General features: G+C 39.2%; 1 protein-coding gene across 1 annotated transcript in view; it reads left to right on the top strand.

The window, feature by feature from the left end:
• Nucleotides 1-18015, top strand: part of ntrk3b (neurotrophic tyrosine kinase, receptor, type 3b) — a gene marked incomplete at both ends in the record, with an annotated part of 175015 nt that overhangs the window by 23939 nt on the left and 133061 nt on the right. The window contains 2 exons of the mRNA XM_083969282.1: nucleotides 8717-8791; nucleotides 11762-11833. Of these exons, the coding sequence (XP_083825408.1) occupies nucleotides 8717-8791; nucleotides 11762-11833 (147 nt within the window). The remainder of the gene's footprint in view (nucleotides 1-8716; nucleotides 8792-11761; nucleotides 11834-18015) is intronic.

The raw sequence follows: 18015 nt of genomic DNA, 5'->3' as shown, positions 1-18015 counted from the left end.
TGATGTTTGGTCTTTTAGACAATGAAACAACTGATAGGTTACATGCAGCCTGGAATTATGTCCTTCAAGTCTTCCAATAAAATTATTTTTTAGAATTCAATTCTTATTTATTTATTCTGAAGTACCAGTCAACACACTGATGACTGCTCATTTTTCTTGTGTTCAATAAATAGTTTTTTTTTTAAATCATTAATTAATAAGCCTCCATACATCATTAATACTTACAAAAGGAGAGCAGTGAGCTTCTGCTATCCCTCTCCACATTAGAATTCTGCCTGTGTGCACTTTATTTTGTCATTAATAATTTATTGTATAAATAAGAAAATTCAAAATTCATTCATTTTTTCTATACCGCTTATCCTGCACTAGGGTCACGGGTGACCTGGAGCCTATCTCAGCTGACTTTGGGCGAGAGGCGGGGTACACCCTGGACAGGTCGCCAGTCTATTGCAGGGCTAACATATAGACAGACAACCATTCACACTCTCATTCACACCTATGGACAATTTAGAGTCGCCAATTAACCTAACCTGCATGTCTTTGGACTGTGGGAGGAAGCCGGAGTACCCGGAGTGAACCCACGCATGCACGGGGAGAACATGCAAACTCAGACACAGAAGGGCCCCAGCCGGACGGCGGGTTCGAACCCAGAACCCTCTTGCTGTGAGGCGACAGTGCTAACCACTGCACCACCGTGCCGCCCACGGATTCAAAATGCAACACAAAATTAAATATGACTGGAGGGACGTGCCATATGCAAAGTATTGTACAAGAAGCATGCTAACAAATCACGAGACCTGCCAGCTCCGCCCACAAACAGACAATGAAGATAGCAAAGAACTAATGTAAATCACAAATTAAACAATAGCAATGGCAGTTATACTGAGAACAAGAAAAAAAAAATGACAAAACATAAACACATAGGTCTAAACAAATAAACACAATGGCATTATCCCCATTCCCCATCCCCTATCAGCATTATCACACAATTACATAAGATCTTGCTTGCAGTTAGAGTTTGAGGAACACATGATGGTAAGAATAGCTCTACCACAAATGCACTTTACATGGATACAACACACAATGATTACACGGATCAGTTACCAGTAATTCATTCAGTCTCAAAGTAGTGACTGATTTTTCCTGCAATTCTGCTGCCTCTGTTTACTTGATAGTGTGTTTGCCAAATAAGAAACTTTTTTTTTCTCTTTTGCAACTAAAGAAAATTGCTCATCATCACAGAAGCTCAGAAGAAGATACAGTAGCAGGTAGGGGTTCAGTGTATATCCCAGGGCCAGCTCCACACAACAGATGGCTGTTGCTGGGATCAAATCTGTCACTGTTTGGTTCCAGGGTGTTCTCCTCGAGCACCAAGCCACCCTGCCACCCAGTTTAGATTGTACTTTGTTGGCGGTCATTTTCGAAAGCAGATGGAAGGTGGCTGTAATTTCATAGGCTTGTATGTTAGAAAGCAAGCTCCTGGATGTGCCTGTACGATTTGTTCTGATTGTATCCCACTCACCTCCTTTGTAGTTACCAGTTATTAATAATAATAATAATAATAATAATAATAATTCTGAGAGCACTTTGGACAGGGATGTAATTAATTCTGTAAAGAGAACAAATAATATTAAAGCAGATTAGAGAGAGGATGCAAGAATAAGGGAGTCAATTTCATGCCAGTCATGCTGTCAAGAGAAAAAAAAACTCACATCCCCTTCTCTTCTGTTGCTCAGATCTCCTTTCTTATGTGTAATATTCATTTTGACAAAGCAGCAATTTAAATTATTGCACTGTCTCACTTATTGTGAGACTAGATGAGAGTGTCAGCTTGAATGCCTGAAATGTAAAATGTTAGCGTCTCCATTAGTTTTCAAATTATGTTGATTTTTACTTTTTATTCATCATTCTCCAAGGATTTGGGAATAACAGGACAGAGATTGAATGCCCCTGTATTATCATAGCACCTTTGTTATTCATATCCATATTTCCATAGCAGTCTAATCCACATGCATATTGAATGCGGCACGGACAATCAGAGGGTCTGAGCAGACAACGTGCTCAAGTCCACAGGGAGGTGTCGCCTGCTTCCTCTGTGCTCTTTGTTGACAGCAGGATGAGAATAAGGATAGTGCTAAATTATATCAGAGAGCATGAAGCATAAATTTTGCACAATTTTTGCTCCACTGATATGAGCCAGTCAAGTTGTCTTGTGTATTTAATCACTGTAAAAGCTGAATACCTGTGAAAACTTTACCACTGCAGATAGCAGTGCATGGGCGGACTGGGACAATAAATCAGGCCAGGAATTTTGATAAGGGTAAAGTGATTCTTACCTGACAGTCGTTTTTGTTGCTGAGGAAAACATTTCAATAAATACACTCCCACCGATTTTCCCTAAACCTCTGCAATCTGCCAAACATCTTGATCCGAACAGTCTTACCGTGTTGCTTTATCATTCAAGTAACAGAGGTTCTGATGTTCCTTTTTAATACTGGAGCTGCAGGGTGTCTGTCAAGCAGCTCCCTACCAAGATACTTTAACTTGTTCAGAATCACATGGTGATAAGACAGACTGCATGTTTTATTTTATTTTCTTTCACACCAAAATCAACAATGTTCTTTTTTCTATGGCAAAAACTTCTCCAAAGCTACAGTAAAACTCTCATTTATTCCTTGCAGTAAATAGGTTCTTTCTGGCGGTTGAGAACGTTAATATCAGAAATAAGAGGGCTGCTTTTAGGTACTGAATGTATCCTCATCCTAGCCTTTAATTTCACTAAAGACATCTATTTTTACATGACACAATACATTGTTTGAGGGACTTTTTTTTCTTAAGGAGGTATCATGAAGAAGGAAAATGTGTGAATGTATTGAAGTTGAAGTTCATTAGTGACTGGGTTTTTCAGAAGGACAACTTTTCCAGGCAGAATTTCAAAGGTGTGGTAAAACAGCATGAAAACAATAAAGTCTGCCTGAGACCTTTGACTCTAGTTCAACAGTTTAAAGACGCCAACAAACTAGGGTGTGTAACAACTCAAATAAATGCTGCCACATAATGTTAAAACAAAATATTGTTAGGCTATATTTCCAAAATGTTATGATGTGACTACAAGTTTGTAGCCTATTTGAACAGTTTTATTTGTAATATTTTCTTTTCTTTCTGATGTCACTTAGTTTTTGATCAAAATATAAAAACAGTTTGGTGTCTGAACTGGTGAAAAGGTTTGATTCATTGGTAGCAATGTTAAAGTGATTGACTGGCTTTGCAGGTTTCAACAGGAGGAGGTCTTGACTGTTTTAGAAGCTTTTGCACAGGTGATTTAGTTTTGAGTAAAATGCATTAAATTACACAAACTGATCTGAGATCTGTGAGAAAGATTTTTCTAGTGTGAGAATTGCATCAAAGTGACTTAGAAAAACTGCTATTGTTTCCAGTCTCAGTTGACATGTTTTAATTTTAAATTGTAAAATAAAAACACTGGTGATCTTGTTGACTGGAGAGCAAGAGAGTTTCAATTCTAAGGCATAAGTCACAACCACAAAATTAAATTGGACAGGAGCCTTGTGTGTTGTATTGTGATTAAGTGATTTACAAAGTGGGCATGTGACAAGTTAAAATAATTATACTGTACAGCAATGGCCTGTAATAAGTTTAAAAATACAGCGAATTCAGATTCAGGCAAGACTTTAACCTCCCCAAGGTTACATGTTCTTGAGAATCAAATCTATGAGCTGTGCTAAAAAAAAACAAAAAAACGTTTGTCACAGTAAGAGGTCATATTCCAAAGCAAAACAAAAACAACAACAAAAACAACAATTTAATTTGATTATGACTGTTAAAAGTTGATCAATAACAATATTATCCTTATCTACAAAGTGGTCTGGATCTGTTATTCCGGAGTCGATTGTTCTTGTCTCCGCCCACTTCCGGTTGCTAATTGGTCACGAAAACCCCGCGAAAACCTCACTCTCCTGTTTGTTTTTTATCACTAACTCGGTCGTTTTCGCTCGGACGTGATGCAAGAACAGCAGTGGGAGCAAGGCTGTGGGCAAGAGGGGGAGCCCGGGGAGGAGGAGAGAAGTAGACAAGCACCAGAGGAGCCTAAAAAAGAAGGTATGTTTGGTATAATACTGTGGGGATGTATGGTTAAATGTGACGTCAGCTAGCCTACATAGATATAAACATGGCCTACAATAAGAACGTCTCTGGCCTAGCACAGGCCACCTGTGGATAAGAGCTAACGTTAGCCCACTTCACCCTCGCCCACTTTTCATCTAGAAGAGTGAAAATACTGCTACAGGTAGCTAGATCTAAGAAATCCTAATTCTCCACAGTTACTTGACGTTTTGTTGTGGCAAAACTGCCATAGGTTTTCAAGTGGGTCTATTGCTGTGGATACTGGTGGATCTCCCCTCTGCAGATATTAGCTAACTTAGCTGTTTCTGCATTATACTGTTGTTTAAATCCCACCTTAGCTAGTTAATCATTACACAGTAACACATTAACCAGTAGCAGACAATGAAATAATAAAAGTAGCCTAACCATGAAGAAGCACCTACTTTTATGTGTTATGCAGAAATATTGTATCCAACAAGAAATTATTTAACAGACATGGTCAAAGTGTGCAACCCATCGAATAAGAGCCAGACTGAGGCTCACCCATAGATGACAAAGGTGGTGGTTGAATAATTGTTATTTCAGAGCACAGTTCCTTAACTACCTATATTTTTAACTTGCACTTATGCTGGCTTAAAAAATGTCTTCAAAACTTTTTACCCTCTTCACCACGAAGAGAGAAAGTTAAAATTAGTGCACTTCAAAGACTGACCCTGACTATTTCTATGGTTTAAAAAAAGTTTCTGGTACTGTATACATGTAAGAATTACTTTGTTATTCATACTTTCTCTTTTTCTTGCAGTTTACATGACGTGCTGTGGTACGATGGATGGATGTTGTTCAAGAAAATTACGGTCATCACATGAATCACTGTCAAAGGGTGAGGAGCCCAGGAGAGAGATTTACCTGTCCCTCAAGTTCCATTAGTAAGTTATGAAATAAGCCCATCACCCCACAGTGACTCACAACAGCAAAGTGGTGTTACACGACAACATACAGTAGGCAGTTCACAGCATCTAGCACTGGTTACGAAATGCACCTGTTAAGGCGAGCTGCAGTCATTTATTTCTGAAAAGACCACCACTGTCACGCTGTAAAGGCATTTCCATTCTATTCACAATGTATGAAAGTTAATAAAGGGTTGATACGTTTTAGCATTTGTAAGTGTCCTTGATTTTTATTTTTAATTCATGTTTATTAGGTACACCTAAATAAAGCCAATGGATTATAATGTAACACCTGCGATAAACTCTACATCATGAGGATTATAATGTTGTTGTTTTTTTACTGCGTTTGTTTGTGAAGTGTTGGTTTGTTTTAAGTGGCCATTGTGGAGACTGTATTTTGGGGCAATGGTGAAGTATACTGAGAAATAATATTTTGCCAAATATAATTGATATAGATGTGACAACATCTCAGTGTTGGGTTTATTATGGTTTATATACAGTGGTGTCCATAAGTCTGAGATCACTGTAACTTGTAGCCTCACATAGCAGCTTTAGTATTGTTTAATTTCATTAACAAATAGGAATAAAAGGAGCTATTATTACCGGGGCTGCTCCATTATAGCAAAAATCACAATCATGATCGTGTTTAGCAATATCCAGATCATAATTCATTCATAATTAACACGATTGCTCATTGACTTTGGAAATGTGACTGATTTATTGTCACATTGTCACTTAAGAAATAGCTCAAGATGAAGCATTTAAATACAGATGTACTCCAAGTTGGTTCAAAAACTACATTTCTGCACCTTTGTGTGACAAACTTTTACCTGATTTTATGTTGCAATATCAAATAGGAAATCTCTTCATTCTCAGCTGAATTTGAGGGGGAAAAAAACTATGAAACAACAGATTGAACAAAACGGAAACTAAAATGAGGCTGTGGCGAGAATCATAATTTTGTCTTCCGAGCTGTGGAATAGTGGGTTTTGAGCAGCAAAATTTTCCTCTGGCTTTGCATCTCTACTCAAAAACTTGACATTATAGCATAAATTATTAACTTTTTTATTTTATTTTTTACTTTTAACTTTGTTATCCGTGTTGTCCTGAAGACCCTAACCTCATAACAAATGACACCTCAGCGTGCAGCCCTGATTTCCTTTGAGCCTGACCTGTTCCTGTCGCTGGGGCGGCACAGCAGCACTGTGAACGAGCGGAGCCTCGCGAGGAGAATCCGTCATGTCTGCTCGTCGTAGGTCACATTAATGACTCAGCTCACTGCCTTCACAATCAGCTGCTTTCAGTTCAACACTAATCTCAACATCAGCAGCGTTGCTCTACCAGTGTGAAGCAGTTACAGCTGCCATGTGTTTTCCGGCAACGCGTTCACATTAGCGCACACAAACATGCATTTAGCTCTGGTGCAGTGGCCAGCTTGAAGTGCTTTCACAGTGATAGAGTGAATGTTGATATGAATGTGTAAATGACTAAGTGGCTGTCCATTATGAGTGAGTTTGTATTACACTGACAATATTGGCCTAATGAAATCCCAAAATTTGACACCATGGATTTTTATGGTGACATTTATTTAATTGTTGGTTGCTGCTCTACTCCTGGATTAGCAAATTTGTTCCCCATTTCCCCCTGCACACTATGTACATCTTGCACCTGCTGTGTGGGCTTTCATGTATCTTGGATTGTCCATTATTGGACAAAGCTAACTATCATCCAGGCACTCCTCTCATATCTGATTAGGTGCATTCACTAAATGGTCAAAATAAATGCATGAACGGAAGCTATACAGGAAAAACTAATTACATTACAAAGATCTCACCGAATGTGGTTTTATTTTAAAATGTAATAGGGTGAGGCACTGAGTAGGTGCTTTCATCTGAACTGAAAGGCCTCTATTAATGTGAAAACGAGTTTATGAAAATAAAACCTTTGTGTCTTATCATAACAATGATTCATCCATGTGTTTGTGGATATTTCTGGAGAACTGGTAATTATTGCATGTAAACTAAACTAAGCTTAAGTGCAGAGGCTATTCATCTCATGGTGTTTTGTCAGTAACAAGTGCAGGTGCATTATCAGGCTGCAATATGATTTGTAATGGAAATTGTGTGTGTACATATTTCATTATATTATTTGTACACACTTGAAGTGACAGTTGTTAATTGGGTGCCAACGTTGTTTCCTAGAAACTGTGGGAAAACAGAAGCTTTCTGTTGACAAGATGACTATGCAAGCAAATGTGTATCAGTGCAGCAGTAAACTAATATGAAAGCAGGCCAGCAGAGGGAGGGAACAATCAAATCTGGTTTGGATTAAAGCAACAAACCCAATGCAAAAACCGGTGTCCCTGCACAAATGTTGTTTGCACTTAGTTTGGATATCACAAACCATTTGGCAGATCCACGCTGAGTTTTCTCTGCCTCAGCTCACATCACAAACAAAACTACTGATGGTATTCTCAATGTAGTCAGAATTTTATAACTCCTTTTTTGGGGAGGCAGGGGTGGGATGGGGGGCTTTCAGAGACAGCGTTATGATGTTCTCCTGCCTGCCAACCTTCATGGAGAAAAGGCAGGCCAGTAGCCACTAATAAAGTCATGCACAGCAGGGATCTGGTTATGCTGGTTACATTTGGCCGACCCGTATCCTCCTCTCCACCAGACACAGGTGATGCGCCCAGAGTGCAGTGCTCAAATAAACCAAATGTCTCAGGTGCTCCTGCTTCATCTCTTTGCACCAGATGCACAAGAGCCAAAGAATAAAAAAACAAAAAAACAATCACAGAAATGTTTTTTCCTGCCGTCATAAATCACACACGGTTATCTGGCCATAGAACTTGTGCTAAGTGATGAAATCTGAGTGCAATTCAAGTATTTGGCTCAGGCTGCAGGACCGGCCTTTATAATAAAATATATATGTGCATGAATCTCTATATACTGTATGTTTTAAAACTGCATGTGCATACAACACCTTTCAAATGAGATGTCTCATGTTTCTCGCCGGTTGTTGTGCATTGATTTGAAATTTGACATTTAGGATGAAATTCCCTTTAGCATTTAATCATATTTAACTTTTCCAAAACAAAGCAATAAAGCCTTTGCCTTGTCCTCTGCTACATCTTCTCATATCCCTGCAGGCTTAATTGAAATGGGTGTGCCTTGTGTGTGCATGTGTGCGTCTTGCCTATTTCATTTCCAAACCAAAACAAACAAATCATTTACAGATGCTCTTTTCCCTAAAGCTAATTTAAAGATGCCAGCTTCACTTCTTTTATCCCATCTCACAGAAAGAGTTTTCCCAGGGAGTCTGATAGTATTAGTCGAAGTAAAGTCATCTGCAGTATTTATTTGGTCCCCTCAAACTTCCCTTCACATAGATTAAGCTTCAGAAGCTGCCTCTTGGCAATTAAATCTATCAGAGGGCAGCAGAGAGCGCTCTGTCAGAACTGTTCCAATAATTGCAGTTTAAATGAATATGGATTCAAAAAGTTTGACAACACACAGCCAGTTATTTTCCAATTTGGGATTGGGAAAAAAAAGAGAGTTTTCTTCCGTCATGTCTCCTGGTTTTGTTTTCCTTTCTCCTCAGATGAACAGGAACCTCTTATTTATGATTCTCTTTTCCTCTGTTTACAGACACATAGAGAACTGGACAGAATTGCAGACTCTGAGAGACGTCGATATGGAGCTCTACACTGGACTACAGAGACTGTGAGTGTTGATGCTGTTAACTGGTGGGGAGTTGGGGGAGACAGACGCAGTCACAGACACTTGACTGTTTTTTTAGGCTTTATGTGTTTCAGATCAGGGACAGTGGAACCTGTACCACTGTTAATCCCAGTTTTCCAGTCGCCTCTGCAGAGGCCAATCGGTTTCACGAAGAGACGAGAGCACAAGTGACTGTAGTTGCAGCATTACCAGTATTGTACTGGGATCTAACGTCCACACTCATCTGAATGTGATTAAGTCCAGACAGATTCTCATAAGAGCATAGAGGCGTGAGTAAAGGGTGTGTTTCTGATCCTAAAACAAGCTGATGTTTAAACAAGCTTTTAATTCTTGAAAGTCACACGCCGGTGGAACATCCTCTTTGCTTTGCTTAGCTGCTGATCAAATAACGCTAAAAAAGCAGCAGGGAAAATTGAATTAGGGGCCCCTGCTGTAGCGTTGTGACTTTTTTTCTTCACTTCTTAAAGCAATGTTACGCTCCTTTCCTGCTTTGCTACCCTGCACGATGAGGCCACATCCTTTACATTCCTCTCGCCCCGGCTGCTCCTCCCTCAGGCACTGCCTGTGACCTCCTCTTCCTCCTCACTTTTTTTCTCCTCCCTCCGCAGACAACCATATTCTCCTCTGCCCTCCAAAGTCAGAGCTGGCCTCTCCCCTGATCCCCTTGATCCCTCATCAGGGAGGCCAAGTGCAATATCTCCACCACTAAATTAGCATTTTTCTCATTACCACCACCTCTTCCCAGGAAAGGCTGTTACCTTGTGTGATGCTGTCTTGTGGGGCTGTTAGCAGTATGGAGGGATGAGTGAGAAAAAGTTACTCTAGGATGCCTTGCATAACCCTATTTCACAGTTTACCCCCCTGTCTGAATTTGAATGAAATGAAAAAAACAAAACGGACATATTAAATATGTTATATAACTGTACATCTCCAGAATAAGAAGCTGACTGCATGCCTCACCTGGCTTTTGTTAGATTCTTTTAATATGCGGCACCCATCCATCCATCCATTAGCTGCAATGGTTTTCCTTAGAGAGGCATAGGGAAGGTCGAACCAATCCTAGCTGACATCAAATGCGGGCAGGGTACAACGTAGGCAGGTTGCCAGTCTGTCACAGGGCCGACAGACAAAAAACCTCACATACTCATATTTACACTGATGGGGAATGAAGAGTCATCTGCACATTTTTGGACTGTTGGTGAAAACAACATGCAAAATCCACACAGAAAAGTTCAGACCAGAACTGTTTCGCTGTGAGGCGACAGTCACTGCATCACCTCACTCGTTGTGGTGCTTTCATGAGGTTTACTATATCTAGTTCCTTTAAAGGTAAAACTAATGATGAGACAGATAAAGCAAGGCAGAAATAATATGCAATAATAAGTGTATAATAAAAATCACTACAGATATTATAAAAGTATAACTATACACACCAATATACGACGTGCAATAAAAATATGATATTAAAGGTACAATTTTTGTGACTCCAATATTACTGGTTCATACTGAGAACATTAATAATTACCTTTAAAAGCAAGTCACATATATGATCTTATTATGATTTATTATGATCATAATTCTACTCTGGAGCATTAATTGCAGCCTGTTTTCAGCTGCAGATTAACACATTAAGTGCTCGAGTGAGATTTTACAGCAGCAGGATGCTGTGTGTGGGAATAAATCACAATCAGTTATGAGATGTGTGGTCATGGTAACAAGGGAATAGTATTTGGTCACTTTGTGGGATTTATTGAAAATGCAGACTGTAACCAGACATATCCCATTATTTTGGTGCATCACTGTGCTAACATAGTATTTAATCAAATTTTAACTGCTATTTTCTAACTAAAATCTACATATTCTAGTAAGTGGTACATGTTTTTATGTGGTGGACGTGTGGTGGTAATGATGAAATGCTGTAGCCTGCCCCTGTTTGGCAAATTCAGTGAAACAAAGATGACAAAATAATGATTGCTCTTTCTCCTTTTGCCAAATGTATTTTGATTCGTCCTCACAATAAACGCAGCAACAATTAAATCACTGCTGTTTGCAGAGATGATTGTGTGGATAATTGTCATTACTGTTGTAGAAGCACTGCTGGGAGGAGTATAACCAAAGCTCAACACACATCCTTGAATGTTGTTGTGATCATTTCTGGGGAGTGAAATTATTGTTGTTAATTTTTCTGAGGAAGCCATTAGAGGGTTTCCCAAGGACCCCCCCAAACCTTCTTGAGGACCCTTGGAGGTCCCAGACCCCCACTATGGGAACTTTTGGGAACATCCCAGTCAAACACCACAGTAGTGTGATCCGACATCTAGAAGGTAATTGGCACCAACAGCTGGGTATAATCAGCACGCTGCGTTATGAGGCGCTCGCTGATGATGTCAATGACTTCTTTGGAGAGAGACATCTGTGATTACAAGATTAGAAGTCATTACTGTTGTCGCCCAGAACAGAGGTTTCCAAACTGGGGCACTGGGATTTCCAGGAGTCCCTCTGTGGATTCCATGGGGTCTCCAGCAAAATGTGGATTAAGTTAATTTCATAGTTATTTCACCCTGTACAAGTTAATACAGAAAGGGAACGCCCAGATTTCACACGCTCTACAGACATGCAAGTTCACAAATGTTTTATCAAATTTTGAGGTTGAAGGACTGAGCGGGCAGATAATTGCGACTCATTGTATAAGAGCCATTTTTATTATTTTATCAGCAGTTAAATGGTAAAACATTTTCAAAGGAGCAGAGAAGAACAAGCAGAATAAAATGCGTCAAGAAAAAGGAAATGACAGAGAATATATTCAAAATGTCCTTGATGTTGTTACGTAATCATTTCAATGTGATACTGTGGACACGTATTTGTAGGTGCCTGTGCTATGAAGAAAAGAAATGTTTTTGTTTTGCTGGTTTCTTCACTATTTCATCTTTATTTTATCATTCCTGGTTTCAGAACTATCATGAATTGCAGCCTGCGGGTGATCCAGGCTCGAGCTTTCGCTCAGAACCCACACCTACGCTACATGTGAGTAAATATTCTATCTTTGACAACCATGTTTCCTGCACCCTCAAAAGATTTATTATAATCTGTGATGCTTGACAGCCTGTAGTATATGGCTAAAGGTAAGTTAGTGTTGAATAGAAGTTGATGCAGTTGATAGAGGCTGACTACTGGGAAATTGTGGCGTTGCTATTACTGTCGCAACAGCCACACATCTTAAATGAGACATCCATTATTTGCCTTGGATAATTGGATTCCTATCTGCCCCGCTTCTTTGTGCTTCAGTAGAGCAACATGCAGAAGACGCACTTCCATTTACTGTGCACTCGCCAAATGGACAATTTGTGCAGGAGGCCGAGCATCAGAGAGCTGGGCGAAGACCAAAGTAATTTCTTTAACAAAGGCTGATGTGTCACTGTATGACAGCCTGTTATTCCCCAATTTTCCAGCAGTAAACATGGCGAGGAACTCAGTGACAGTCTTTTACCTGAACACAGTGCCATTTGCAATTTCCAGTTGTCGACTGAAAGGCAGCTTGGTCTCTCTTTTCTCTTGCGGGTGACTGCTGTTGTGCAGCCTGCACCGTGTGTGTGCGTGTGCTTGTATGTGTGTGCATGAGAGAGAGAGAGAATAAGAAGTATGATACACTAACACAGGGTATTTGTCATCTTAGAACTTAATCATGCTTTATGGGCTAATTTATGTTGTGCCTTTCTGGTGTCTGAATTTTTGTGCACATCCCTGGGTGCACACACTTTTGTATGATGTTTGTTTGTTCCTTTAATTTTCTGTCCTAGAGGTGGGTTTGCTTTCAAAGGACTGAAAACAAATAAGTGATTGTAACCCTCTCACCTCTTCCTCCCATCTTCTTGAACATAATTGCTGTGCAGATGTACTGTGCTTTATATGGTACAAAACACGTAAAGATATTTGAATCGGATGAATGGGTGTAAAGGGTGCCCTGTTTTCAGTTTTTTTTCCCCCACTTGCTTCCTCTCAACACACAGCATTTACTTAGGATTTGTGCAAAAGCTGCTGCTGTACAAATAGAAAAGGTCCACTGGGTGAGTTTCAGTGGATCTCACTACTCAGCGGCCCCCACCGCAGACGTTCCATGACAGGCCCCTTTTTTAAGGTTGCGTTAATGTAAGTGGACGGTTGCTAGGTGACGCTGAGGATAATGATATCAAAGAAGATTAATTATTATGCCTAAGCTTAGCCTCACAAGGCTGACCTCATTGATGGCTATGTCAGCCAGGTCTGGTTAAAGCCGGGCCCATCAGTCGCTCAACTGGTTGTTCCTTTGTGAGGAGAAATGAAGCTGTTCTCCTCATCAAATGTTCAGTCCATTATAGACTCAGTCCCACAGTATAAATATATCACTGATCCCAAGTGCTGCAAACCTGATGACTGTAATTAACACCAACCCCCCTTTTCAATTAATGTTCTTCTGCCGTTTGTTAATTACATGTCATAGGCAATGCTACTCTATGTATTTCATTACGTATTGTGTTTCATAACTTGACATCACATTCACTTAACCCCTCCCCAGTGATTGTCCAATCTTAGGTTAGCAACTGGAGCTATGCACAGCTGGCTCGTGCATTGTGTGACCTGTGTGCATGAGACTTAAGTGAAAGTGATACTATGTAAAGAAAGATAGAGTAACCATTTTTTAAACCCCCCCCCCAAAAAAAAAATATGACTTCTTGTTGCTCAACATGCATGAGCATATGCGCTAATAATAACAAAAACTATTTTCTCCCTAACTCTACTACTGTTGCTATCTTCATATAGCAACAACTGATAAAATCTTGTGACAGTTGTCATTTCAGCTTCCAAAATCCATATTTGCAGGCTTGAAATGAGGAGCCTACTATTTCCTATGTCTGTTTGACAGCACCCACAGTAAATCAAAAGTTCATACTGTGGCTCCACTGGCTGGATTTTGATGGAAACATCAATCTGGTTCATGAGAAGTGAAGACAGCTATATATATATATATATATATATATATATATATATATATCCCTTTTTGTGGTCGTCTGTATTTTCCTAGCAACTCTTATCAAAGCATCAGTCCTATAATCTTTAGGTGCCCTCTCGCTGCACCCACTACATAATATTAGAGGCTAGAATAAACCTAATTGCAGTGTACAATAAAGGATGTTGCATTCTGATCAGAATGATATTGATAAATAAAGGAGATGGAGAGATTTATACCCTTAAAGCCTGAACTATCAAATTATTGACAGAAAATCCTAGTTCTTTGAAAGTCTTCATTTGAGTCTTTATTGGACCTTCTGACAAACAATTTGAAAAAAAAAGAAGAAAAGGTAGGACACTGATGATAGAAGTCACAACAACTGAACTGTATTTATCAAATAGCAGCCAATGTATTTAACAAAACAGAACATTGCATTTTCTGACAATCAAGATAAATGAATATCAGCTGAAATATTATGACAGGAGATCATCAAACTGCTATAATATTTACATTAGACATTTTGCTGATGCCGAGTGGTTTTCAGTTAGTGTGACAGTAAAGCCACACTCAATGAATGACGGAGCAGTAGACAGTGGCCAGAGTCAGAGGTCACTGCACAAAGCCAGTTGACATATAAGGTCAAAATGGATGATGGATGGTCGCGATGTGACTGAGGAGGGAATACAAGTTTATAAGGAAAATAACTGGAAAGAAGAGGCTGGCTGGCTGGCTTTAATTATTTCTCTGGCATCGTATATTATCTTTCTGCTTCATCTCAACCACTGTGTATTGCTGTTAGGCAGTGCATGTTAATTTGCTCAAACATTAGAAGAACTTTCAAATTTTCTATATAATGTGTTTTGTCACTTTAACCTTTAAGTGTCAATTACTGGTCCAAGTTTGCAACTAAGTTATCAAATTTATGATTTTTTTTTTTCCAGCTGAGCAATTTAAGATCTCTGTGGGATATCTGGCTTAAAAAAGACCACTCATCAAGTAAACATATTACCATGTTTGTCTCAGTGGCACCTAAGACTCTGTAGCAATTCCCATCTCACCAGTTGTTGTGGCTGCATGGACGAACTGATGAAACAGCCTTGAACCTCTTAAGAACCATTAGGAGACATTAAAAGAACAAACTGTCACTGCAGAGAATGACCATATAGTAAATTTACAGTTGCATCAACGACTTCTGTGTAAATGGCCTTGTCTTTTCTTGTAGCTCATGTTTTATTTCATTCATGTCCAACCTCTGCTCAACAAGGACAAATCGTTCCCTTGGACTTCTAGATTTTAGTTTTAGAGCACAAAATGAAATGAAATAATTTACTTTTAGTTTTCCAGTATTTTCTGCTGCATTATGGGATCATGGAGGAGAAGTAGTTTGGCCAGACAAATTAGGCTCGAGTAGGAGCCATGTTTGCCAGGTTTTTTTTCCCCATTACATGACACTTAAGTCATATTACAGATTACTTGTGGGCACAAGTGCTTAAGTATATTAAGCTGCATGCTGTATTTGAGCATCAAAGAACCAATAAAGGAAGTATGAGGGTAGACGGTAACATCTGTGATAGGGGCTGCATGACAAGTCGACTCTAATGTTATGAAAGTTGAGTCAACGTCGACTAGTCGCTGATGATGTCATTCATATTTTTCCCATCATAACTAAAATCACAGGAGGAGGGAAATGCTTTGCAATTCACTGACAGACAGCTCATGCACAGAAATTCGTGCACAGAACAGCAGGTATATAAACAACAAGCTGTAAATCATGTTTTTTTTGTAACATACACTCCTATACAGTATAAGTGCCAAAGAAAATACTGTAGCCCACTGTCTGTTAAACAATTAGGGAGGAAAACGACACACAGGCCTCCTCACCATCACAGTCCTGCTCAGTCACAGTTTTTGTTTTTCGATCCTGGTTGGTTGGTTGTTGTTAGTTGTTGTGCGCGGCATAAAGCTGCCTATAAGAGCCGAGTTTTTTTTGTTTGTTTAATTGTTAAATTGTTGCGGTGGTGCACGAATGTTTTTTTTTTTTCAGTGAAAAGCGGGGCGCTAGTGTTACCACACTACATGCACAACTTTTTTTGTTCATCAAAGATCTGCGGAACACTCGCGTGCCGATTCGTGGAGATCGATCATGGATTGACTGATCCATTGCACCACTACTGGCTCTCCCTCAGGATCATCCACGTCCTCACTTTGGACACCCTCACCTAGAATAAAATTTATAACCAAGTTTACCAAGGCCATGCATTCAGCAATAGAAGACAATTTAAATCAATTAGGGTGACAGATTAGTTTCATTCAGCGAACTCAGCTGTTGTTTCAAGCAGCTCTTCTCTTGTACTGCCAAAATCATGTGGACAGCGACTAGTCGACGTCATGCTCAAAACATTATTGTGGAGCAGTAAAGTCGACTAGTCTGTGCAACCCCTAATCTGCAATAAAATGAACGAGTTTATGAAGACTACAACATCACTGGCAACTGAACTAACTAAGAGTCTGGAGTGGATACACTGTAAACAGTAGAGATGCTGATTGATTGGCTGATAATCAAAAAAGAGTCAATTTCTTTTCTTTAACATAAAATGGAGTTGTTCATTAAATAAAAGCTACAAAATGATTGTGTCTCTGTCAGTTATAGATTTTAGAAAGAAAACAGGAATTGGTCAAGAAAATTGCAGCCAGTGTGTCTGTAATGAAAAGTAATAGTTTTATTTTCCCCTTTGTAACATGGGAACATGATGTAAAATGTTGTTCAATGAAGCAATAAAAAGTGCTGAAATAGGTTTAGGCTTTTAGTCACATAAAAAAATACTTACTGTATTATATTCAGTTATGAACAGAAAAACTGATCATTCTGTGAACGTGTGAACTACGCACCTCTTGCTCTTTTCATTCCAAGAAATAAAAAGGTAAAACAACCAGACCAAATACTGTGTTAAACCATAAAAGTCTCCTTCAGTAGCTGTTATGGCAGAGTACTTTTGAAGATCTTTAGTTGCTTGGGCTCAACTGTCTGTGTGTTAGAAATCGAATATTTTACATTGTTTGTTACGTACTATACTGTAGTTCTTTCTAAATTGTTGGTGTGTAACAGTTTCCGTTATACAGGTGACCTTGTTGTATTTAGGCAGAGAAGGACATTTGGCCACACTGGACTGGATTGTGTCCCAGCAGGTTAAAATGCACCACCTTCATTTTCAGTGGCGTGACAACATCCACATACATTTTCCCGATGCTAACCATATGTGCACTTGATCTTTCACCCTTGATGTATCCAGACCCACTTCACTGGAAACCGGCAGTCTGTGTGTGTGGCTTAGCCCTGAAAGGCAGACCATATTGGCCTGAATAAGACAATAAGGAAATAAGGCTCATATAGAACACGAGGAAAGAATCTGTATAGTGCAGGTAAATGGACTCCATTTATATACAGTGTTTCTAGTCAATCAACCACACAAAGCATTGTACATGTATATCTCATGTACATACTAATGGTGCAGCAGATTGGCGTTTACTTTCTTGCTATCAACACACACTCCAGAGGCTCTGGGGTCCAACTAGGAATCTAACTATTACAGACAAGACAACCACTCCATCTTTTGAGACTCCAGTGTTATCTTTAGAAAATGGGTGTGGCCTCTAAATGTATTGAGTATTTCTACATTTTTAAATTTTTTTAAGTACTTGGTAGAAGTTGTGGACGTGGAGCAGTGTGTTTCATCCTCCTCCTCCTTTATTGTGACATTCTGACATCGGTAATTAGATTAGCATTGCATAAAGATGAGAGGAAGGGGTGAAATAATTAGCCTGTCTCTCTAAAGGTTAAAGACCTGCCTGCCATAGACTGTAAATAAAGATGCTGTTAAGTTGAACATTTTAACATGGGAGTCCATGGGGATTGACTTCAGTGTAGGTTTAATTTTTGTAGTGGATCTTGCCTGCTGTCATGCAGCAACTTTAAAGGTCTCTGACAAAGATGTATTTAGTTTCTTTCTTCTTTTCTTCACGAATAAATTGTAAAATGTCTATGAGTAAGCTTAGAGTTGTAGACCAAATTTTTTTTCTACTTATCTATTTCCCCCAGTTTCTCATCTTTGTTTTAAGCTAAGTTAACTGGCTGATGTTTTTTACGTAACAACAACGTAGAAGAGGTATCAATCTTGTCATTTAATCTTGGAGAGATACCAAGGAACGTATTTAGCCAAAA

This window comes from Trachurus trachurus (genome assembly GCF_905171665.1).
Source record: "Trachurus trachurus genome assembly, chromosome: 3".
NCBI classification, from domain to species: domain Eukaryota; kingdom Metazoa; phylum Chordata; class Actinopteri; order Carangiformes; family Carangidae; genus Trachurus; species Trachurus trachurus.
The sequence above is the reverse complement of the archived record's forward strand: the minus strand, read 5'-3'. Positions and strand labels throughout refer to the sequence as shown.